The 25186-nt window shown below is 45.4% G+C and overlaps 1 protein-coding gene across 2 annotated transcripts in view; it reads right to left on the bottom strand.

Moving 5' to 3' along the window:
- The window catches only part of DDX43 (DEAD-box helicase 43), a 1041849-nt gene that overhangs the window by 578470 nt on the left and 438193 nt on the right, over positions 1 to 25186 (bottom strand). For both annotated transcript variants that reach the window (XM_085610941.1, XM_085610942.1), the window contains exon 12: positions 19170 to 19297. In XM_085610941.1, the coding sequence (XP_085467067.1) occupies positions 19170 to 19297 (128 nt within the window). The remainder of the gene's footprint in view (positions 1 to 19169; positions 19298 to 25186) is intronic.

Genomic DNA, 25186 nt, shown 5'->3' with positions numbered 1-25186 from the left:
CCATTAGTTTGCCTAAAGACTTGGTCCCCCACATAGATGATTGTGTAAATTGGGGCAAGGTCTTTGCAGCGACGTACGCGCAGTGCGTCTATGTTGCAGCTGCCCTCCGTTATCAAACGAGTTTAAGAGAACCATGGTGCGGAGTCTGCGATAGAATTAGGGATGCGGCTCCTCGGACAATTTAACCTGGTGGCTACCATGATAATGGGAAACCTTAAGGGTGATGCTTTGCATTTCCAGGTTCGTAATGAACTGAAGCGAGTTGCTGAGGAGGACAAACCGCAGGAATTTGCGAAAATAATCGCAGAGGCATACCGGGATTTGGGTCGTAGCTCTTTAGGAGTTAAGCCTGTCATCAAACATCCCGATCTAAAACAGCAGGGTAAGGCAGAAGCCTCTGGTAAGGACGACCGACCAAGTTTTCCAAAACAAAATTGGCGGTTTAAACAACAGGGAAAGCAGCAGCAACAGAAACAGGGCTCTCGGCCTGCCTCTCCCGTACAGTCAAGTAGTGAACGCACTTATGATCTGCGCGATCGTGCTACTATTAAGTCTCCTGATAGATTTCAGGTTTCTGAACAGTGTTCTCCTCGTTCTTCACAGGAAACATCGGCTACACAGTCCGGTGGCGGAGGCGGTGGCAAGGGTCGGGGTGCTCCACAGCAGCGTGACCAACCCCGACAGACTGAGGGTAAAGGCAAGCAGGACGAATTCGCACGACAAAGACCCCCGTTTCAGAAGAAGAAAGTGGCGGCTCTGACGGCAAGGTATGCCTCAGATAGTGCGGACACAGCTTCGGAACCGGACATGGGCGCTGACGCTACTGGACAGCGCAGCGGAAATTACCATAGTCCGTCAAGCTCTGCGTCCATTTCTGGCGGTGACAGCAACTGATATATTGGTTACTGTTGAAACAGCTGACACCAGAGTGGCTCCCCCTGACAGACTTTATGAAATAGTCTTATTAATTGAGGGTGACATACAACGTACTATAAAAGGGATTTTTTGGGATAATCTGACCACCACCTATGATATCCTCCTAGCGGAGGCAGATTGGCCTCCAGCTTTCATTTTAGAGGCTCCTAGAGGGGAGGAAGTAATCCTCCCGTCCTTTGCGCACACAGTGCCTAAGGACCAAGCTGAAGTGTATGCTGGGGAGTGGGCGCTTGCGCTTGCGCCGGCGGTGTATCGTACTCAGGTGGGATGGGACCGATTGTCCCCCTGCCATGAGATTCCATTGCGGGCTATGCCCCAGCCTCAACCACAATATCCCATGCGTCGTGAAGCTAGACCCCACGTCGCGGCGATCCTTGAACAATTGGAATATCAGGGTGTTATTGAAACATGTGTGTCCCCTATGAATAACCCTTTATTCACTGTAACGAAGCCTGACGGCTCGTACCGTTTAGTTTTGGATTACCGGCACCTAAACTCCCATTGCCGGACCTGCGCGGTACAAAATACACATAGCTCGGCTTTAGTCGACAGTCTCGTGCGTAAAAGGTTTAAAACGACACTTGACATTTCCAATGGCTTTTTTAGCCACAACCTGTCCACACTGAGTAGCCAGTGGACGGCGTTTACTTCGGGCGGCAAACAAAAACAGTTTACAAGATTAGCCATGGGTTACAAAAATAGCCCTGGCGTCTTTTCTGCTCGCGTGGTTTCTCTCTTAGAAAGAATAGACCCAGACGCATACTCCTATGTTGACGATATCTATCTTACGGATGATGAGCTGATGCCACATCGGTCTCGAGTCGACAATATTATCGTGAGTTTTGCTGACTATGGCTACAAATTCAATTTTGCGAAGTCTCACATCGCAGAATATACGGTGTTGTTTTTGGGCTACGAGCTCAACAATGAAGGTAAGGGGTTAGCCCCCCACTTTCTGGAGAAGTGTGCACGCTTAAGTGCTCCTACGACACTGAAGAAATTACAATCTCTGCTGGGCTTTCTGAATTTCGGCCGTACGTACATTCCTGATTATGCCCAGCGTATCAAGCCGCTTTACGCCTTGGTACAACCTTCGTTTTCGAAGTCTAGCTGGCAGCTAGAACACTCTGCAATTTTACAGTCTTTACAGGCTTACCTTCTTGCTTCACAATACTTGCTGACACGTGATAACCGCACTAACCTGGTAATAAGAATAGTACCAGGCGCCGTGGGGTTCACGTATTTGACGTTTAATGAGGGCGATACAGTCCCCATTACGTACAAATCCCACTTGTACACCTCTGCTGAATTACGTTTTTCCACGGTCGAAAAAGTTCTGACTGCTGTGCAGATGGCGATCCTCAAGGAACGCGCACTGTCGCATGGGAAACAGATTCTGGTTGTAACACCATATCCTGCATTAGAGGCAGTGACTAAGGCAAGTGTACCAAATTCTAAAGCTGTGCATCCACGGTGGATACAATGGGCCACAACACTGACGTCGCCAGATGTCACTTACATCTTTGATGCCTCATTACAGACTCAAGAGTACTTGCAGTATGAATTCGTTCATCCGGCACCTCTGTCTTTGCGCCCCCTCGAAGAATACCATTGTGTCATATACACTGACGGGTCTGCGCAGCCCGCAATTGGATCAAAGCACGCTTATTCAGCGGCTTGCGCAATTGTCGTAGGTACATTCGTAAATGGTGAATTCCAATCTGATGCAGTGCATACGCAGTCATTGGGTGATTGTACCGCGCAATTAGCGGAGCTTCGGGCTCTGGTGCTTGCACTGGAGTTTGCTGATCCCCGAGTCACTACTCTTATAGTGAGTGACTCCTTCTACTGTGTCCAGTCCTACAATGACAATTTACACTTCGGGTCTCAGAATGATTATCGAGACACGAAAGGTAGCACAATTAAGCATAAAACGCTTTGGGTTCGAGTGGCAGACTTTAAAGAACGTCTCCCTCTCGTGAATGTTATTCACACTCCTGGTCACCAACGACTTGGTGTCCATGCTGTCGGCAACAGCTTAGCTGACGAGGCAGCGAAAACAGCAGTGGCTACATACTTAGTGGCAGCAGTTACAAGATCCAAAAGTAAGATTGATGATGACATCTTGGCAGCTATTGCTGCTACAGAGAAGGGAAGTGATTACCCGAAGGGTTTTCCCTCTCGTTATATTTATCATTTAAGTCATGATAACGTCCCATTAGTGAGGATTAACGACGTTGGTGTCAGAATTATTCCCAACGCGGACTGCAGACCAGCACTGATCCTAGCTGCGCACGAGGGGTTGGCGTCAGCCCACGCCGGTGTGTCAGCTACAATATCTCTGCTACAACAACGTTACTGGTGGTTTGGTTTATATAAACAAGCGCGCGCATATGTTCTTGATTGTGACATTTGCCAACAGATTAGACCTTCTACTGTTGCGCGCCCACCACAGACACAGCTGTACATCTCTAATAAGCCATTTGGTTGTGTTTATTTGGATCACTGCGGTCCTTTTTCTTCTGATACTGCGTACAAGTATATCTTGGTTGCAGTGGATTCGTGCACACGTTTTCTTTGGGTATGGCCACAAAGGAGTGCTGACTCGCGGACTGTCATCAGGGATTTGCGTGTCTTTGTGGGAACTTTTGCGTGTGGTACCTTCCATTCTGATCAGGGCCCTGCGTTCGCCTCAAAGGCTTACAAGGAGGCTATGAGAAATTTGGGGGTCCTAGTCAAATTTTCGTCCCCCTACCGACCTGAGGGTAATAGTGTGGTGGAGCGAATGAACCGTGACTTAAAGCAATCATTGACAGCACGTGTTTTAGGCACAGGCCGGAACTGGCTAGCCCATTTGTATAACGTCCAACGTGCACTTAATAATCTCCCTAGAAGGTCTCTGGGTGGGCGGACCCCGTACATGATGCTCTTCGGAATCAGAATGTTTGTTCCAGACCTTGATGGTCTAGACATTGCGGCGTCGACCGCACCCTTTGACGTAGATGATCACTGTGCTGTTTTGCAGACTCTACAAGAAGCCAGAGACTCTCTTTCGAAAGAACACTTGCCCTCCACATCTGAAGCTGTGGTTCAGATTCCAGTAGTCGGCTGGCTACCCCGAGTTGGAGATCTGGTCCGTGAGAAGGTGGAGAACAAGAGTTCGGCCCCACTTATCGTGCACCAGTTTCAGTGCTTGGAGTGCAGGGTACAAGAACAGTCATTTTACCTCCACTTCCTGGTCGCAAAGAAATCAGGTACATCTCTATTGACAATGTCAAACTTCAGCGAGTGGCCGATACTTCTTAGTATGACTCCGGCAGTTTCATGCCAGACAATGCAAAGAAATTCAATGTTGGTTCCTGCTTCTAACACCTTGTCTGATGTTGCCATCGAGATGCATTCAGTTACTGATCCCTTGCTGATACCACCGGCTGGTGGTTTGCCCGAAGAAACTGAGTATGCTTATCCTACACGTGGACCCTCGCCTGTTTTACAATCTACAGCACTTGGCCAGTCCCGTTTCTCCTTTGACACTAACTCTTTGCCCTCAACTCCCCCATCGAACATTGCTGTTTATGTAAGCTGGTTTAAGAGACATTTTTTGATAGCCCCTTGGACATACATCTGGTTGCTGCTTTTCAGTATTTTTTTGTTTATGTCCATTGGATTTGTTATAGTTTTTTTCCGTTTGGTGGATGGCCACTATCTCAAAGAGAGATCGACAATTAGACTTATCGATGGAACTTTGGCCCCCCACTCCTCGTCCCACATCATGAAAAGGGACCAGACTTTTGTGAATATTACTGCCTGGCCCGTCATGGATGGAATCGCATGGGATGCAGTTAAATTTCAAATTCATGGGCCTACAGAGGTCATTAATGTGCCTAATGTATTTCGTGTTTCTATGGGTGATGTAGTTAAACAGAACATACGTTCTGATGATTGGGATGTACACGCCATTGAGGCACTGTTTTCAGATTTGAAATATTATGCCGCTTTTGATGCTGAGGATTTGTATGAAAATGCGGCTAATTATGCAGAACAGTATTGTTTTCAACATTATGGCAATCACTTCCTGCATAAAGCGAATACATTTAGGAATTTTGTAAATTTTACCCAATGGGAACACTGTCCCACCCCCTCGTTTGGCAGTTCACATACATTAGTTGATAAGTTTACTTATTTTACTGGTTTCAGTGTTTCAGCCCCGGCATCCTTTTATTTTAAAGTTAAGCCTGAGTCTGCCTCCAAGGTTAGACTGACACACACCAAATTGCTTTATTCTAAGTCCTTTATGGATGAGTTGTCAATCAAAGGTTATGATCTATGGAAGGCTACTATTGATCTTAAGTCGGTTTGGGGTTCCAAACCGTGGCAGGTTCAGGGAACTGAAGCTTTACACCGTGCCTGTCTAGTACCAAATCATATGTTGTTTTTAAATTCAACCATCTTCCAAACCACCTGTTTCGGATTGGCCACTTCTAAAAAACTAAATTCGCCTTCTGTGCCGGATCTGGGCGCTTACCCAAATTGGGATAACCACACAGATCTGTCCCTTCCTGCTTTGCAGTTATTAGTTTCTAATTCATCTTTCAATATTTCGAAATTTGGTAATGAGGGATGGTTAATTTGGCAAAGCAGTTCTGATACCTGTCAACGTCGTTTTCTAGGACTGAAACCGGGGTATACTCAGGAACACGTAGACCCACGGTTTGAGTCGTCACATACAGTAACTACATACTCTGTAGGGAAATTATGTCAGTCCTGGCTGCGACATTCCACCTTGGCATCTGTCAAAGTTCATTTATCAAAATTACATGACAAAATAGATTTGAATGATTTTGTTAAAGGTCCTGTGGGTGGCAGATCCAAAAGCTGGGCGTATGCTATTTACAACGAAGTATGGAAACTGTCGCAAATTGAGGCAGCTTCACGATTGAGAGCTATTGATCAGGCTAATATGGAAAAAGTATTAGCAGTTATTGATAACAGCATTAGCACTCTTTCTTCTCGAATTTATACATTAGATAATATTGTTTCTTCAATTGTTGATATTGTGCATGATGATATGTCTGTATTGTATCATGGTCACAGTTGCGTTCTGTTATGCAGTTTGCATGGACATTACAAACATTGAAGGCAGGGAAGGTCCCTTGGGACTATCTGAATACAACATCGTTATTTCTTCCCTTTAACCTTACTGACAAACAGCAGTTCATGTCCATGAAAGATGCTTCATATTCCTTGCTACATATTGAAAAATTGGAGCCGTTACCTTTCTCTGTAGCGGAAGTAGATTCAGCAGTGTGGCTCTTACACGGATTGATAACTCTCCCGTTCGCACTTTTTAAGTTTACCTCTTGTATGAAACACTATGCTCTGGGTAGATATGAACAGCTGGGTACCGCTTTCATACATGAAGTCTGGTCCCTCCCCTTTACGTATAGATGTACAAGGGACGGTACTGAGGTTTATCTGAAGGGTAAAGAATGTACAACGTCACCTGATCATTCTGTTGTATGTAGGCACATTCAGTTGCACGGTGCTTGTAATGTACACGCCCCGAATTTGGCCTGCGTCCTCAAAGGTATCCCGGTACCAGTGATTACGCCATCTTTCACGCTGCTTGCAAACGGTAGTTATTTAATTTTAAATAATGAAGCTTGCTGCGGGATGTTAGTGGGGATCCCATATATAGTGACTGTATCGCAGAGGGTTGTCTGCTGCAATAACGTTCTGTTTCCTCCCCCGCATGGGAGGCTGGATGCTTCCATCTGGCCTTCGATTCCAACCTTGAAAGCAGAGTTCAACAAGATGAGCAGAATAAGAGCGCTATTGTCCCAAAAGGAGGTGCCATTGACTTCCTCCCGGGAAACATTTGTCCTTCACGTAGCAAATACGCGCACTGAGGTACAGGCGCTTTTGAATACTGACCTCCCCCTGCATTTTGGAGCTTTGATCCAAACAATTTAATGCCTCGTCCACGACTGGCCTGGCTAATTTTTTTAAACTTGTGGGCTCGGGCCTCGTGACCTCTTTCCAAACTATTTTTGGTGTGATTCCGGCATTTTTTCATTCTATTTTCTCGAGCGTCTTTGGAGGTGTCCCTTTAATTCTGGCGCTAGTGGCAGGTGTGCTACTTTTACTTTTCATCTTGCGGAATGGCTGCTCTTTCTGTGCCACACGACAGCCTGTCCCGTCTGCAGCTTCTTCGTGACAGGATGCTTGAATACTATGGTGTCCTGCCATTGGCGACTTTGAGCCTGGCATATGGATTATCCTTCCGGTATTCCTACTTCACCTGCGTGCAACCTGTCTTCCACTGCCTAGATTGTCCCTTTGAATGGCCTATGGATTTGTGCTTAACCAACATGGTGTCTCCGGACCCGGATTATGATCGACTGATGAGGCCCTTAGTGTCTCACGAGTTCGCCTGTTCTGGTGTTCGGATTATGGCCTGCGGTGCGGCGCATGGTATCCTGGGTAATTGGGACATCGCGAGAGCGCCATATGACTTCTTGGATATGAGTTATTTGGAAGTACACGCTGGTTGCCCTCTGATGGTGCTAGAGGCTCCGCTAATGGAAGAACATGTATGTTCCTTTTCTTTGATTAACTGGATGGCTGAAACCTTCAGTGGCCGTGCCAATGATTTTCTGCTGGAAGCAGTGGCCACATATGCTGCATATACTTTCATGGATTGAGTGAACTATCGTCCACTGTGTTTTCCTCAAGTGTCTTGAACAGTCCCTGTGCGTCTGCACTTCTGCCCGGTGAGGCGTTTTTTTTTTCTTCATTTTTTCACCCCCCACTGTACGTTTGAGGTTTTTTGTTTTTTCTTTACACTTTTGGTTTTTTCATACTCGGACTTTGCCTGAACTGACCGTTGTTTTTTAAATTGGATACGCCTTGTTCTGCTCTGTCGCACTTGAACTCTGCGTTCTCTCTTTTCTTGCATACTAAGTAGTGCTTCGATCAAGGGGGCATGTAGTAAGGACTCCCTTAATACGTACATACATTGTTAAGTTAGCATAACCACGTTAGAGGTTAGAAAGCCATCTTGCTGCTTTTGCGCACGACACTGCTTTCCCATGTTATTGCTTAAACAAACTGCTGACTCGAGTCTTGCCTCACACGAGAGCAATCTGTTGTTACCATCCCGAGCTCTGCGCAGCGACCTTGGTCTGCACACGATGTGACAAACAGTCTGAGTTGTTAGACAATGCATGTTTTCCACTCTAGGTTGATCGACCCACTATTTAGTCATAACACACGAGCAGCTGCAAATACCTGAAAGTTGGTGCTTTTAATATCACAGACATCATGTTTATTATTCAGACCGAAGACGAGCCTTCCTGCGAGAAGACTCCTGATGCTCCTGTGATGTGATTTCACTAAGCTGATCTTTGAGGTATGGGGTCCCCTATTCAAGCCTAAGAGACCTTCTATTAGTCTAATAATAATATTAGCTTCTTAGTAAAGGGAAGGTGGTAGTATCCACTGTCATTATAACATGATCACCCCTTTTATATTCTATGGTATTGTAACGATGTTGATGGTTTTGATTTTAATCATTTGTCTGCTTGTATTAGCCAAAGTACTGCATCTTAGGACACGTGGTCTATAAAAACAAACTCTTTTTATTTACACCGTGTCTCTGTTGATTATTGTTGTGGACTGATGTGAGAATAATATACGAACAGGTATTTCCGATTCCCACCATTACTGAGAGTATACTGAGTCGCTTGTTCTGGGTTGTCTTTTCATTGGGACCGCCGAGCTAAATCTCGGATAACGAATGGGACACTTATGCTAGCCGGATACTGGGTTCTGGGTTCTGAGGTGAGTTTCTGGTACACCACAATTCACTGAGGTCCTGGGGTTCTACGCATAGTTCTGTGTATAAGCAGAATCCCTGCAACAGTATAAAGTGCAGGAATATGTAATCATTGTAGCTTTCCTGAAGAAGGCGTTCAGGGCGCCGAAACGAGCATAGAAGAACAAGTTACTTACCTTTTGGTAATTATACATCTGTAAGAAACATAGGTTAGTTATAGATTCCTTAACTTAGAATTACCCCCAGGCGTCAGACTGGATCTGGAAAGTTTTTCATCAGCAGTACCCTTGCGCGTTGGAACGTGGCGCCGGTCGGCTCCGCGTTCATCGTTGGCGTCATGGTTGCCGGGATGATGTTGCAGTAGCCACATAGACGCCGACCTCGCGAGCTGACGTCAGTTCTGTACATGACTTTCCACACCAGAAGCACAGAGCCATGCAAGACACTGACCACAGGTGCACAAAACTAGGGCCCTGAAAGGAAGTCCTTAACACTGGAAGTCAGTTCGCAGAACGGGAGGATGGGTAGGGTGGTAAGGAATCCATAACTAACCTATAATTCTTACAGATATATTGTTACCGTAGGTAAGTAACTTGTTCATCTGAAAGAAACAGTTAGTTATAGATTCCTTACCCTAGGATAGATACCCCAGTAATACCAACCCCGGAGGTGGGTCTGCGAACTAAGTTCACACCAGGAAGTCCTGGAGAACAGAACAGCAAAACAAGCCGTCTCTCCGGACTTGACTGTACAGGCAGTAGTGCATCGATGCCCATGTAGCTGCCTGACACATGTCAGTAAGGGGGACTCCATGTCCCAAAGCAGTAGTAGCTGCCGTTGCCCTGGTGGAATGGGCGTGCAACCCCACTGGAGGCTCCTTCTTTGCCAAGGAATAACAAGCTTTGATGCACAAAAAGACCCATCTAGAAATGGCCCATTTGTGCAAAGTCCAACCTATTTTGGCACCCACGCAGCCAACAAAGAGCTGGTCATTCACCCGGAATTGTTTTGTGCGATCCAAGTAAAAGGAAAGTGCACGCTTTGGATCCAGGCGGCGGAGTCTCTCTTCTTCTTTGGCAGGATTCGGAGGCAGAAAGAAGGTAGGCAAAGTGATGGTCTGTCCAATATGGAAAGGAATAACCACTTTGGGAAGGGAGGAAGGACGAGTTCGAAGGACAACCTTGTCCGAATGAACAGTCAGAAAGGGAGGCTCAGAAGAAAGGGCTTAGAGCTCACTCACCCTGTGCGCAGAGGTGATGGCCACCAGAAAGGCAGTTTTTAAAGTCAGAAGCCTGAGAGGACAGTTATGTAGAGGCTCAAAGGGAGTAAGAACCAAGTTCAAGTCCCACTGGGGCATTACGAAAGGAACAGGAGGAAAAAGATGAGTAATTCCCTTAAGGAAGCAATTTACAACAGGGGGCTTGAAAAGAGAAGGCTGATCAGGAAGACTAAGGAATGCTGACATGGCCGAGAGGTAGCCCTTTAGGAGTGCCCAGAGCAGAGCCCTACTGGGCCAAAGAAAGGAGAAACAAGAGAACCTCAGAAAGAGGAGCAGAAAGGGGGTCCACAGCCTTTGCTGTGCACCATGCCACAAATGTATTCCATCTACAGGCATATACCGTCTTAGTGGAGGGACGCCTGGCTGCCAAGATAACATCACAGACTTCGGTAGGCAGGTCAAACGACGTCAACTGCTGCTGCTCAATCTCCACGCAAGGAGGTGGAGGCTGGACAGGTACGGGTGGAGGACCGTCCCCTGCTGCTGCGACAGAAGTTCCTCCCTAAGAGGCAGTCTGATCGGCGGATCGATGGCCATTAACAGCTCGGGATACCAGACTCTTCGTGCCCAATCCGGAGCCACAAGAATGACTTGGGGCCCAGTCGCGCTTGATCTTCTTCAGCACTCTGGGCAGAAGTGGTATAGGCGGAAAGGCGTCTAGAAGATTGCAACTACACTCGCGACAAAAGGCGTCACCTAACGAGTGCCGCCTTGGAAATTCCAACACGCAGAATTGCTGACATTGTGCTTTCTCTTCTGTGGCGAATAGATCCAACGAAGGCTCTGCCCACAGTCGAAAGAGACCTTGCACCACCTCCGAGTGAAGACCCCATTCGTGATCCATCATGCACCTGCGGCTGAGTTGGTCCGCCCTGGCGTTCAGAGAATCTGCCAGGTGTTGAACCACCAGGGATATGCCCTGATGTTCCAGCCATGTCAAGAGGCGGAGGGCCTCTTGACATAGGGTCCACGACCCCACCTTGCCTTGTTTGTTGCAGTACCACATAGCAATGGTGTTGTCATTGAAAACCTGCACTACTCTTCCCCAGACAGAATGCTTTGAGTGCAAGACAAATTGCCCAAAGCTCCAGAAGGTTGATATGAAGCCCGGACTCCGCCGGAGACCAGAGGCCTCTGATCTCCGCCTGCCCCATGTGGCCGCCCCATTCCAGAAGTGATGCATCGGTCACAACTGTGAACTCTGGTTGGGGAAGGGAGAGGGATCTGCTTTCGACCCAATGCTGGTTCGTTAGCCACCACTGCAATTGGTGTGCAGTGCCCTCTGAGATCTGGACGCAATCGGACAGGTTCCCCTGATGTTGTACCCACTGGAACTTCAGGTCCCACTGCAGAGCCCACATAAGCCATCTGGCATGGTCCACCAGCAGGATGCAGGAGGCCATCAGGCCCAGTAGTCTGAGGGACATCCTGACCGAAACCTGGGATAGAGGCTGAAATATCAGAATCATAGCCTGTATATCTCGAACTCGTTGTTCGGGAGGATAGACCCAAAACTGCGTTGTGTCCTTTCCTGAGATATTGATTGGAAGTTCTTGTCTGTCAAAAACAGCTTACATTTGGTCGTTCATACTGTATGGCGGGGCCACTTCACCACAATTTGACCTACTCTTCCTAGACATCTGGGGGAAGGTGTTCCTGCTCAACACAGGTTTACACAGGAGTATATTGTTCTTTGGGAAGGGTCACCAATTTTATTAACAACAAGGTCTACCTACTTTTGCTGACATACATTTCGCAGTGTACTTTTACACGGGATATTGTGTTTGCCCTGAGGAAGTTCCCTATATGGGAATGAAACGCATTGGCTGGATTGTCTAAACCCATTGATTTTTATAAGAAATATTTTTGAATAAAAAAGTTAATTTTCTAACTACATTGGTCTACTGGACTTCTTGAATCTGCGCACCCCCATTTGTTACATGATCCAATGAAAAACCAGTCGACCTCAACCAGGCGTAGCGTCCAAGGGCTACTGACGTGGAAATCGTCCTGCCTAGTGAGTCGGCGGTATCTAGCCCACAGCGGATGGTAAACTTTGCTGTGTCTCTCCCTTCGACAACTTCACGGGAGAGTACGGCCCGGGACTCCTCCGAGCACTGGGGCAGCACTGGCGATACCGTATCCCACACAGAGTGGGTGTAATGGCCCAAAAGACATGCAGTGTTTACCAACCGCAGTCCCAAGCTGGAGGAAGAAAATATCTTCTTCCCAAGATAGTCCAGCTTTTTGGATTCCCTATCACGTGGTGCATTAGGGAATGCGCCTTTGGAGGTGGAGGCTTGGACCACCAAGCTCTCAGGGCGGGTGTTGGGAGAGGAAAGTGGGGTCGCCCGGAGCAAGGGGGTGGCGTCGGGCATTCATCCTATCCACAGGAGCCCCTGTGTTGGGCCTGGACCAGGTGCCCAAAAGGATGTCGTTAAGGGCTTCATTAAACGGTAGCAGGGGCTCCGAAGAGCTGGCTGCCTCTGTCAGGAGGTTAGTCCTGACTGCCACCGTAGGTAGCTCGAGGTTGAAAGCCTCGGCCACCCTACGCAACATCATGGCGTAAGACGCTCCCCTCCCCGGTAGCCACGGTAGGTAGGTTCATAGCCCAACTGGTCAGTTAAAGGGTCTCCAGACCCCTCCCAGTCCTCCTCGCTCTCCTCTGGCTGCCAATCTGGTCTAAAGGAGCCAGGGTAGAACAAGGGCACAAAAGTACCCGTTGGCGCCAGATCCAGCCCGGCTCCATGTCTACATCAGGATGGAGGCCAGGGTCGACGCCGGCTGGGGACACAACAGACTCTGGCTGTGGACGTGGTGCCAGTGGATTCGGCGCCGTGGGAGGTGTAATGAGGTCGACCTGCGCTGATCCGGATCCAGGCCTGGATCCAAGGGGATCCTGCGGTGCTGGGGCCGGAGCCGCTGGCGTCGAAGGCTCAGGGCCCCCTACGGAGTCCACAGGGACCGAAAGCGCGCCGGCAGAGTCAGACTGCCCAAAGATGGCGTACAACGCTTCGCAAAATTGGCAAAGCTGGATAGGGGTCACTCTGGGTCCCGGGAAGGGAGGGAAACCCAGAGTCGACCCTTCGGGCTCCAGATCGAGTACCATGCATTCACGGCAACATCGCACTAGGAGTGCTTTTTCCATCTCTTTGGAGGCTGGGAAGTCCATTGCGTAGCAGGAAAATTAAAACCAGGATACCCACTACAAGGAGTAGGACCAGCGGAAGCCCTCTAAAAACGCTTCCCAATAATGAATGTATAAAGGATGGAATAACTCAGAAGATCATCTGAAAGGTGCTTAATAGCCCAGAACCTATGCTGTTAAATAGCTGTACTATCCCACTTGTATCAGACATGTTAAAGATACGATGTACCATTTCCCCGAAATGAGGGCAGGAAGTTAGTCGGACTAGTGCCTGTATCTCAGCTGAAGACCTTGCAACCTGGAGATCAAAAGTCTCCTCGGGCTGAGGTTAAGGTCAGATCCTTCTGTAAAAGTATGGTTTTTCAGTCTGCTCAGAGAATCAAACCGTATAAGGGAAACACTCAACAAAGGCCATGGTGGCGCCTCCTTGACTGTGTGGATCGGTAGAAACGAACAAGTTACTTACCTTCGGTAACAATGTATCTGTAAGAGACATATCAGTTATAGATTACTTACCTTAGAATTACCCCCAGGTGTCAGACTGGATCCGGAATTTTTTTCTCTTAGCAGTACCCCTGCGCATTAGTAGGTGGCGTCGGTCGACACTGCAGCCGTCGTCCTCATTGTGGTTGCTGGGATGACGTTGCGTTGTCTACTTAGACGCAGCCCCTGTGCGCTGATGTCAGTTCTGACATGACTTATCACGTCAAAAGCCCAGAGCAATGCAAGACACTGACTACTGGTGCACATAGGGAGTTCCTATCTCTAGAAGTCAGTTCGCAGAACGGGGAGGATGGGTGGGGCAGTAAGGAATCTATAATGAACATATGTCTCTTACAGATACATCGTTACCGAAGAGAAGTAACTTGTTCATCTGAAAGAGACTGTTAGGTATAGATTCCTTACCTTAGAATAGATACCCCAGCAATGCCAACCCCAGAGGTGGGTCTACGAACTAAGTTCACACCAGAAAATGCTGGAGAACAGAACAGCCAAAATAGCCGTCTCTCTGGACTTGGCTGTCTAGGCAATAATGTTTAGGAAACGTGTGCAGTGATGCCCACGTGGCCGCTTGACAGATGTCGATGAGGGGAACTCCAAGTCCCAAGGCAGTAGAAGCTGCCATAGCCCTGGTGGAGTGGGCATGCAGTCCCACTGAAGCTTTAATGCATAGAACAACCCACCGAGAGATGGTACGTTTTTGCACAGCCTGACTTTTCTTGGCGCCCACATAGCCAACAAAGAGTTGATCATCTACTCGGAAACCCTTTGTGCGGTACTGATAGTAAGTGCACATTATGGGTCGAGAAGGTGGAGTCTCTCCTTCTCCTTGGAAGGGTGCAGAGGTGGGAAGAAGGTGGGCAAAGTGATGGTCCATCCTATATGGAAAGAGTTAACCACTTTGGGAATAAAAGAGGGCCTCATGCGAAGGACTACTTTGTCCGGATGAACAACCAGAAAAGGAGGTTTGGAGGATAGAGCTTGAAGCTCACTCACTCTGTGAGAAGAGGTGATTGCAACAAGGAAGGCAGTCTTCGGAGTAAGGAGTCTGATGGGGCAGTTATGGAAAGGCTTGAAGGGAGCAAACATGAGAAACGTCAAAACAAGTTTCAAGTCCCACTGGGGCATTATGAATGGAGAAGGAGGAAAGCGATAAGTAATGCCCTTTAGAAATCTATTTACAATAGGGGACTTAAAAAGAGAAGGCTGATCAGGAAGGCGAAGAAAAGCAGATATGGCTGAAAGATAGCCTTTAACAGTGCCCAGAGCAGAGTCCTGCTGGACTAAAGACAGAATGATTAGGGGACGTCCCACTGAGCACAGCGTCGAACCCAGGAGGCGGGTATTGGAAGTTTGTTAAAGGATCATGCAAAGAATACTACGGTCTCCGATAGAACAATGAATTCATGAAAATGTATTCCTTGTTTGATATTAGTATCTCATATCAAAGAATCATCATATGAGCTTGAATGCGACCATCACACATCCCAATAATTTTTCCCCGATGCATTTCGGGCTATTACAGCCCTTCACCAGGGGACGAAATCTCCCAAAAGCGGAGCAATGTTAGAATGAGGGAACCAACCATCAAAAGTATTATCAACAACAATGGTACCATCACCTGGAACCTGGGTGAATTGTGGCGTAGCAATAACCAGGACAAAATGAAGCCTCAAGCGACGTGAGCGCATATACAAAAGTAGGACGTGGAGAATATAACTATTATCTGATAAACTGGTGAACCAGTGTGTCACAGTGATTACGCAGTGTCTGATGGGGTTGTAAGGAATGCATGTGTAGAGACGTGAATATAACACGGGACAAGATGATTAATTGAGTGACTATGCAGCCTAGAGAAAAACTATGTGAGCAAATTAACATATTGGTTAAGGTGAAAAAAAGTTTACAAATGTGCGGGCTGTTAGACGGTGACAGTGACAGTGATCAAAAGCCACGGTGATACAATGAATATAGATGTTGAGTTTATAAAAACTGTGAACTTCGAAACAAAAGCTAAAGATAAGCCAGTCAGCTAGACGGGCCATAGTACTTACGGAGATGAAGTCGCTAAAACACTCATGTGGTAACTGAGGTGCAGCCATGAGCAGGAAACTTAGTGTTAAAAGGATAGGATGTAACCAGTGAAAAAGGACTAGAAGTCCGGGTGATGGCACTCGAATACGGGTGCCATCTTGGAATAAATGAAAATGCACTATATTAACAGTGGAAATGTGTGAAAATGTGAGCATAAACCCAGGTATTACAGTGTAAGCATAAACATAAAAAATACAATCACATGCTGTAGTAACAAAATCAATATGCAATTTCAATACTGAAATGTGATGGGACGATAAACACAATCACATGCAGTAGAAACAAAATCGGAAAGTAATTTCAAAGCGGACAATGAAAATAAAGGCAATGATGCACATGATGGAGTAGTGTAGAGTGTGAAGTTGAGGAAGCAAATGATAAAAGGGGAAGGTAGGAAAAATGTGAGAACCGTGGGGTGAGAAGTAAGGGAAAAAATAAATATAAATACCCAATAGTCAAAAGGTGGTCCAAAGGTTGCAAGCTGGAAAGTACAAGAACCAGAGTCAGAGGGTTGAGTAGAGTGGCGTAGTTCTCTTGGTTTGAGAATCGTGGACCAAAAGTGTAAGGGAAAAATAATAGACTTGATCCAATAGTTTTCTCTTTGGACAAGATGGTTGTTATTGTCTCTTCCTTCCTTGTTCTCCACGGTTACCAAAACCAGAAACTTAAGTTGACTGATGTTGTTGTGGTTTTCAACAAAGTGGGCAGTAACCACTGATTTGATGTTTTTGGTCCGAATGTTTCTCTTGTGTTCGTGAAATATGGTCTTAATTTTTCTTTCAGTCTTGCCCACATATACCAGGCCACAAGGGCATTTCAAAAGATAAATAACGTTGGAGGTGTCACAATTTGCAGTCACTCTCAAATTAATTCTCGTCCCTTTCATAGGATGAGTGATCTAAGATCCTTTTATGACATTGTTACAGTTGTAGCAGGGTGTGGACCATTTGGAGGTAGTTTTGGTGGTGTCTTTTAACTGTTGTGTGAGCAATTCTTTAATGTTTTTACCTCTGCTATATGCAAAGATTGATTTTGTGACAAAGAGCCCTTTAAAATCAGGTTCCATGGCTAGAATGGCCCAGTGTTTGATGATTGATTTCTTGAAACAATAGCTCATGGTGAAACATTTGGACACCACTACCATGCGTTTTTGGTTCTTCTTCTGGGTTATTCGCGAGAAGGTCAACTCTAGTTTTAACCGAGCTTCATAGTCTAGCTTGTTCCAACATGTTACGAGGGTAACCATGCTGTTCAAATCTTTTCAACATGACGTTAGTTTATTAAGTACAAGTTTCAGGGTTCGACACTATTCGTTTGACCCTCAAAAGTTGTGAATATGGGAAGTGGTTTTTTGATGGAAACTGTTGTAGTGCAACATGTTGTTCCTGTCAGTTATCTTTCTGAAAATGTTGGTTTCCAGCTTGTTAAGAACTCTATTGATTTGAACATCAAAAAATGCCATGGTATTTTCATGAACCTCATATGTGAATTGGATTCTATCGTTGATTTCGTTCAGGGGATTGAGCGTAGTGATGAGACGGTTGTATAACCCCTTCCATAAGATGAAAATATCATCAATGTATCTCAAAAAGGCTGAAGCATGTTCTTTCCAGGGGCTCCTGCCCAAGATGTTGTTTTCCTCGAATTTGTGGCTGAAAATTTTGGAGTATGCTGGGGCTGCGCAGTTGCCCATGGAAGTCCCAGTGGGTTGTAAAAAACATTGGTCTTCCCATTTAAAATGGATTTGATAGTGTGTAAAATGTAGCAATTCCATGAGGAAAAGTTGAAAGTTGAAATCAAGGATGGATTGCAACAGGGTTTATTCGATGGATTCAAGGCCCAGGTCGTGTGGAATGGAGGTGTATAAAACGTTGACGTCTACTGTACAAAGCCATATTTCATCATCAGCCGCGAAAGAAATTTGATTAAGTTTGGAAATAATTTCTGTAGTGTCCCCGATATAAGTTCTCATGCTTAGAACGAAGGGTTGTAGGTATTTATCAAGCAATTTACCGACCGGTTTGTGTAGGCTCCCTCTTGTGGAGACAATGGGACTTTCTCAGTGATTACTCCATTGTTAACTGCTCTTTTCAATAGTTAACAGTGGAGTCATCACTGTGAAAGTGAGTAGCTTTCTTACACAAACCAACCTGAAGGCACCCATAATGGACATGCTACCAAAAGTACATAAAAATGTACACCTTACTCCATTTAGACCCATTATCTCTACAAGAGGGAGCCTACACGAAGCTGTAGGTTTCTTGGTTTCCTACAGGGGAATCCATAAACCTTGGGTACCTTTAGAAACCTCAGGATGTTGGAAGAAAAGGGCGCAAATTTATCGTTGATACCTTATGAGAACAAAACATTACAGGGGCCTAAAAATGAACTACCCCAAATAGCCAAAAAAGGGCTTAACACAGGGTGGGGAAGAGGCCTAGCAGCGAAGGGTACCCAGACTCATCTTTTCCCCAGTAGTTAACAGTGAAATATACCACGGATACGAGACATAAAACACTATTAAGCTGTAAACATCACTGTATGCGCTCCACTCTACAGAAAACTTGAAATTTGATTTGAAACTCCATCCAAAGATTCAAAAAGCCAAGGTTCTGCTACCATTCCATAATGCTGCCACAATACAGAAGTGCATATTTAATTAAATGCATTTTTACAAAAATGCACTTGTTACCACGTTTAGCGGCAGATTTACTAAAGACTTGCATTGTCCTTGCAAGACGCAAGTCGGTGCAAGGGAACTCCGAATCCTTAACTGGGATTTAGTAAGATAAGCAAGCCCGCTTTGCGTGGTTTAGCAAATACAAAGTAATGCAAGACAGAGCGTTGTAAACCTAGGTTTGGGCAAAATGGTATGCCTCATGAACGAAGTTTAATGAGGAGAAATGTCTTTATTCCTCTTTCCATGTTGCTGCATTCAACAGCACACATAGAAAGAGGAATATGCCTTCAGGATTGTTTTTACGCAGGAAAGAGTGCCTTTCTGCACAAAACCAATTCTGCCCGTAACGCAGAAAACCAAGCATTTTAGTGCAAGGATGCCGCATTGACGCTAGGAAGCACACAGTGAGCCAGCCCTGGGTGATAGCAGAAATTTGCCATATCTTTGTAAATATGGAGCATTTCTGCACCTTCCTTTTCATGCAACATAGCGCAGTAGGTTGCATTGCTACATTGCGTTGCATGAAAGAATGGTAAATGTTCCCCTTAATTTATGAGCACTCCATAATATGATAATCAAAGTTAAGGCACAAAGGGGCAAAGTTCGTATTATGCAAAAGCACAAAAGAATAAAAAACAGAGGCATCCAGAAACACATTGTATAACCCATGAGGAACGTTTGATTTCTTACATACACAAGCTTTTTTCCAACAAAAATGATGACTTTATCATCTGGTTTCAAGCTGTCGATGAAATCAAGAATGTAGGCTCTTTTTTCTTCTTCCGGGATAACTATTATATTTTGTCCAACGGTATTTACAGCCTGAAAAAAATGTTAAATATTTACATTTGGATGCTTGTTTTTCAGTTCTTGAATACATTCAGTAGGAAAACACAAATTCAAGACTAAAACGGACTGACAAATAATCTACCCTTCAATCATGGCACAACTTGAAATCTGCTGTGTTCCATAACTTTCATAGTCTTCCTAGATAAATAACAAAAATAATTTCAGTACATTAGAGTGCTTAAAAAATCAAATAAATAATATGACTCATCAATGTCTGAAAGTATCTCATGATTTCATCCTTGGTACTATCACTTTGTATTAAATATATTTCATCGTTTAAATATGGTCTCTGTATCCTTTGCCTATGGAAAAAATTCCATACCAACGCCATCTCCCTAACGTACTTGTGCCCTCTAAAGTGTGATTTTTCAGAGACATTTTTCAAACTATTGTGTAAGACTCCAACATTGAATCTGTAACGCCCTGAACGTCTCAGGATCGTTTAACAGACACGATAATGAGGACGCAACCACTTGTGAAGGGTTAGTTATTTTAATGAAGGCAAAAACAATACAACGAATAAACAAAAGTTATAGTTACTGGAATCCTCCAGGCTAAGTATGTTACCAGCCCACAGCACGGATGGTCCTAACCGTCCTCTGCATATACGCCGATCCCGGCGTATGCCAACAGAGGGCAGAAATGAAATGGCCGACAATGCCAATCGGTAGGCTGTGAGGGGCACGACGAGTGTTGGGGAGAATCGAGGAGTCAGGGAAACACCCAGCCGGGGTCTCTACCTGAAGGGAGCAGCCGCTCAACCTCTTCCTCAGACTGCACCGGGACGCGGAGTCACCTCCTGGTGATGCGTCACCGATACCCCAATCAAAAGCAAGAAGACTGAACCGAGAGCAGCCGCTCGATCGATCCTGTGGACTTCCGAGTCTGTAACGCGGCAAACACCTCCTGGTGTGCGTTACAGCTGGCAGTCCCTGTATCTCTGGTCGGGCTGGGAGTTACGACTCCAACCAGCAAAAGCGCCACTGCGCTTTGACTCAGCCGAGTCAAAAAGCGAAGCTCAATGGTTGACCGGTAGAGCTTCCGGGTCCTTCACAGGTGATGATGGGGCAAGACACAGCCCAGGGAGTAACGACTCGACCTACCTCCGTTCTTGCCTTACTGGAGCACCACTCCGGAACACTGCTCTTCACGAAGCAGGTACGTCGGTGTAAACACAATATCCGACAGCCTTGTACCTCCCGGTTCCTCCCTTTATAGGGCGTGTTTTCCTTGAGTTATGTAACAGCTCTCCTGTTTACATAAGGGCGTGTTTTCCCTTGAGTTATGTAACAGCTCTCCTGTTTACATAAGGGCGTGTTTTCCCTTGAGTTATGTAACAGCTCTCCTGTTTACATAAGGGCGCGTTTTCCTTGAGTTATGTAACAGCTCTCCTGTTTACATAACCTCTCAACCGCTAAGCATCCTGGGAGATGTAGTCCGTTTACGCTGGTTACCGTTTTCCTCCCCTCGCATGACAGGAATTCTTGACAGAATCTCTTTCATTGTAATATTGTCTTGATATTGATGTATTATCACCCTGTAGTGCCCCCTCTTAAGCAAGTCAGCGTTCAGTAAACAGCTAAGGTAAGGAGATCTGAGTAAGTTGCAGAGGATTTTAAGTACTGGAGGAGAGCGAATGAACGGTGTTCTATTCTACTCCGTTTTAGGTCTGGCGTTAGCCAAGACATTTCGATTTTACTAAAATTACATGTACAATATGCTTGCTTAAAGGGATCTTCAATCAGCAATCTTCGTCCATTGTTCTGTTATGCCATTCACATTTTGTTTACTTTTGTTACAGCATGCACTATACAGCATGGGGAGTGGATAAGCTTAGTTCAGTTACTATACATCTTCAGTTGAGATGCACATCCAAACACAAGGTAGTTCTGCTCAGTGCCAGTGTTTTTACTTTATTACTTCAGTGTTGCTGTTGTGTTCAGAGCCTGATGTCATAGCAGGATTTTTGTATTGTTTTTGATGTGAGCACAGGGTGTATTTCAGCTTTATCAGCTCCAGTTTCCTAATGCTATTGTAAATTCCTTTTGGAGTGACCATTATTTGAATCTGAATGATGGAACTACACAGCATACAGAGGCTGTGTCCATTTGAAAATGTTATTTACAAAGTTATCCTCTTTTTAGTATGCATGCAACAAAGTACAATTATAAATGCACTCCTTTCTGTCATGCTGGTATGTACCTTAACCCGTTCCGTGCTCATGACGGAACCACTCCGTCATGAGCCACGGGCGCCGTGTGCTCATGACGGAGTGGTTCCGTCATGCTGCGGCCGTTGGCGGTCGCTCCGCCCACGCGGCGCTAATTCCCGCCTGTGCGGGCGATTAGCGCCGTGGGCGGAGTCATGACGGAACCACTCCGTCATGAGCACAGCTCGCCCGTGACTCATGACGGAGTGGTTCCGTCATGAGCACGGCGCCGCCGCTGTGCCCCCAAGCCTCCCCCCCCCCCAGTGCCACGGCGAATTACTGCCGCGGCGAAGGGGTTAATTGAGAACAACAGATATGCTTATAAACAAATGTAGTCTGTACGCCCTGCTTCTGTGGCTTTCTAGTTTGCTTTCAGTGCCTTTTTCTGCTGTATGTATATGGTCAACTAACTAATATTTCACTAATCAAAGCTGTGCAGTATATTCTAAATTCCTGTCCTATCTACCCACATTTTCAACCCTATCTGTTTACGTATCTATCAGTCTATCTATTGACCGACCTTTCAATTACTCTATCCACATGTCTGTCTGTCATTCTATCCATCTGTTTGTCTGACATTCTAACTATCTACTGGTCTGTCAATCTATCTCTTACCATCTTTGCACAGCTATCTATCTACCTTTGCAACAGTATGCATCTATCTTTGCAAGTCTATTTACTGTGGAGAGGAGTTGGCCTAACGGCTAGGGCTGTCGACCTCAAATCTGGGGAATCGGGTTAGAGTCTCAGCAAGGACGCGCAACATCCTGTGATTCACTTAATCTCCCAGTGCCTAACAAAAATTCATGTGTTCTCATGTAATGCAGCTAGTGCTCATGTAAAGCGCCCTGATACCCGATACCTTCGGGTCAATTTTGCGCACTATAAAACTCCGTATATTTATCAATCTATCTAGGCAACCCTCTTTATCTATGCAACTTTCTCTATGCATGCAGCCCTCTATCTATACAATCATATCCATCTGAGAAACACTATCTATCTATACAGCCCTCTTTATCTGTCTTTGCAAGCCTCTCAATGTTTCTATCTATTCAACACATTATTTGTGATAAAAATTTACAATAACATTACAAAAAAGCATTAGCAAAGGCAAGAGCCTGCCTGCTAAAGCTAGACCGATTGTCTTTTTAAGCTGAGCCTAGGAAGCGTGCATGCGCTGTCTCCCGACATGCTGTGTTCAGTGTATGGGTTTCTAGCCCACCTACTGGCTTTTTATCGGAAACTTCCATTGTCATTTAGAAAGGCTTGCTTTCCAATGGGTAATATTTCTTTCTTTTTCCCTCCTTTTAGTAGCATGTGAACGTTCAGGTAGCAGCGCCGTACTACCTTTATCATTCCACTTTGGAGCTTATTGCTCTGAGACTATTTTAACTTTCTGTTGGGATGTGGTTTCATGCTGGAACATCTGAGGAGTGGATCCAGTTCTTCATCACGGCACCACATCGCTCTGCCAAAGTGAACCTCAGTGCACCACAAAACCACTGTACCATATTTACACACCCAGCACTCTCCTACGCAAAGCACAAAGAAAACTATAAATCAGCGGCATAACACTACACCACCACATTGTATTGCCTTATATTTACTGAATTTCACCATGTTATTCGATAAGGTGACAATTGCCAGTGCCAATTACTTACTCAGATCGTTCGCAATTTTTGGTTAATGCCGGTTTTCCATGCTGTGATCTTTTAACAGATGTCATTAGTCCGTAATGTCAGTACATCCAGGTCACATAAAAACAGTGGATATCCCGATCACCAAATAGACTGTCTTTATTGCCACGAGTCCTCATTTTGTAGGCTGCCCCTGTTTTTATTCTTTCCTTGGATAGCTGGGCATCTTTCCTTATTGGACCTTAAGCTAGCTCTGTCTTGGAAGTAAGGGTAGTGTTGCTGCTAGGGTTCGGGCATCAATGGGTACTAGTCAGCACTGTGGCACTATGATACCTATCTGTGGCTTTGCGGCCAAAAGGATTCCCAAGAGAAGAAGGAAAAGCGGGTTAGGGTGGATTTCTCATGCTAACACAAGGAAATCCTCAACCATGCAATACAGTCGGTTCAACTTTGGAGCGAGTGCATAATCAGAGCTACATACTTTGGAAACAGGTTTGAGTCTCCACGTGAGCTCCACAATCTGTGACTCTGGGCAAATTACTTCATCTACCCGTGCCTAAATGCAGGATCAGACTTTGCGTAATGTAACTGGTGCTCAGGTAAACTGCTTTAATACCTTTGGGTCAAACTTGCTGTGTATAAAAATGCAAAAAGGGTCCAGTCTTTCACACTGTGAGCAAACTTCCTGTACCTTTGCATGTGCACATTATGAGTGGCCTGTGCCATTCGTTGAACTCGTCCCGCTACCCAGACATCTAGAGCAGACAGCTCAAATGCAGCCATTGATTTCCATTTTATAAATATACGGCCTAAGCAAAACATTTACTGATAAGTGAATGACATCTGTTCCACTCCCTGCTTTGGGATTAGGATGACATTTTGTGATGTTTAACTAGCGGTCCTGTTTTTCACAGACGGACAGATAAAATGTGCATCAAAATTAGTTTCACACATCTGAAGCTTTGTCATTCAGTAAACAATATTCATGCTGTTCACCCTTGAGCACTCAAGGTGCGTAGTGGAATGCACAGAGCCATTCGCAAGCATGTGCCGTTTATGCATGTTTTACATTATGTTGCATAAAGCATGAGATAGAAATTCACCTGAAGATGTTCCCAGTTAATGGCTGTGCAACCCTGTGTGCTGATTAGCTTCAGTTACAGAAAGTACATACCCACCAATCCGAAACAGGATAGAATAGTATTAACAAAGCTAATAGGTCAGATCTTTGAAAAATATGTAGGCAGTAGCTCATCTCTTCCCTCTGAAATGATTTCAGCTCCTTCTGAGCCGAACAAAAGTTAAAAAATAGTGGTCCTTGTCAAGATGCGGTCTCTGGTTCTGTCTTATCTTGAGAGCTCTGTTCGCGACCCTGAAGCACGCTTCACTAGCCTGGAACAATCAGTGATGACCAGACACGAGAGTTAAATTTAAAAAAAAAAAAAAAAAAGTAAGTGCCAGGGCTCAAGTCATGCTTAGGATGCAACTGCAGCCTACACCACTCACTGCCACTACTGCAAAATGCCAGTACCTTTCACCTGGATGCACTGCTATTATCATTTTTTAGCTTATATTAATTTGTTAAACTGATGAGACTAATGTGCTCTACTGAAATTAGGCAGACTGGGCTACCATTACAATGATAACACACCACATGCATCCAATCCACACCGCACAATTCCACAACAAGCCACAAAATTCAACGGCACACCACATAATTAAACTACACTACATACCACTCCACAACACAAAATACCATTCCACATAATTACAGTCCATGACACAGAATCCCACTCTGCATAATTCCAGTACACTCAATACCACTGCACACCGTACCACATAATTCTGCTACATAAATACACTACACACCATACAATTCCACCTCACTCAATTCCAATTCAACCCACATATTTCCACTCCAAACCACATACAACCACTCCACTCCAAACTAAAACACAGATAAATGACATTGTCATTTACAATGCCAATAGCTCTAACTCTCGGAAATTTGAGACC

The sequence above is a fragment of the Triturus cristatus genome, chromosome 6, assembly GCF_964204655.1.
Source record: "Triturus cristatus chromosome 6, aTriCri1.1, whole genome shotgun sequence".
Classification (NCBI taxonomy): Eukaryota; Metazoa; Chordata; class Amphibia; order Caudata; family Salamandridae; genus Triturus; species Triturus cristatus.
The sequence above is the reverse complement of the archived record's forward strand: the minus strand, read 5'-3'. Positions and strand labels throughout refer to the sequence as shown.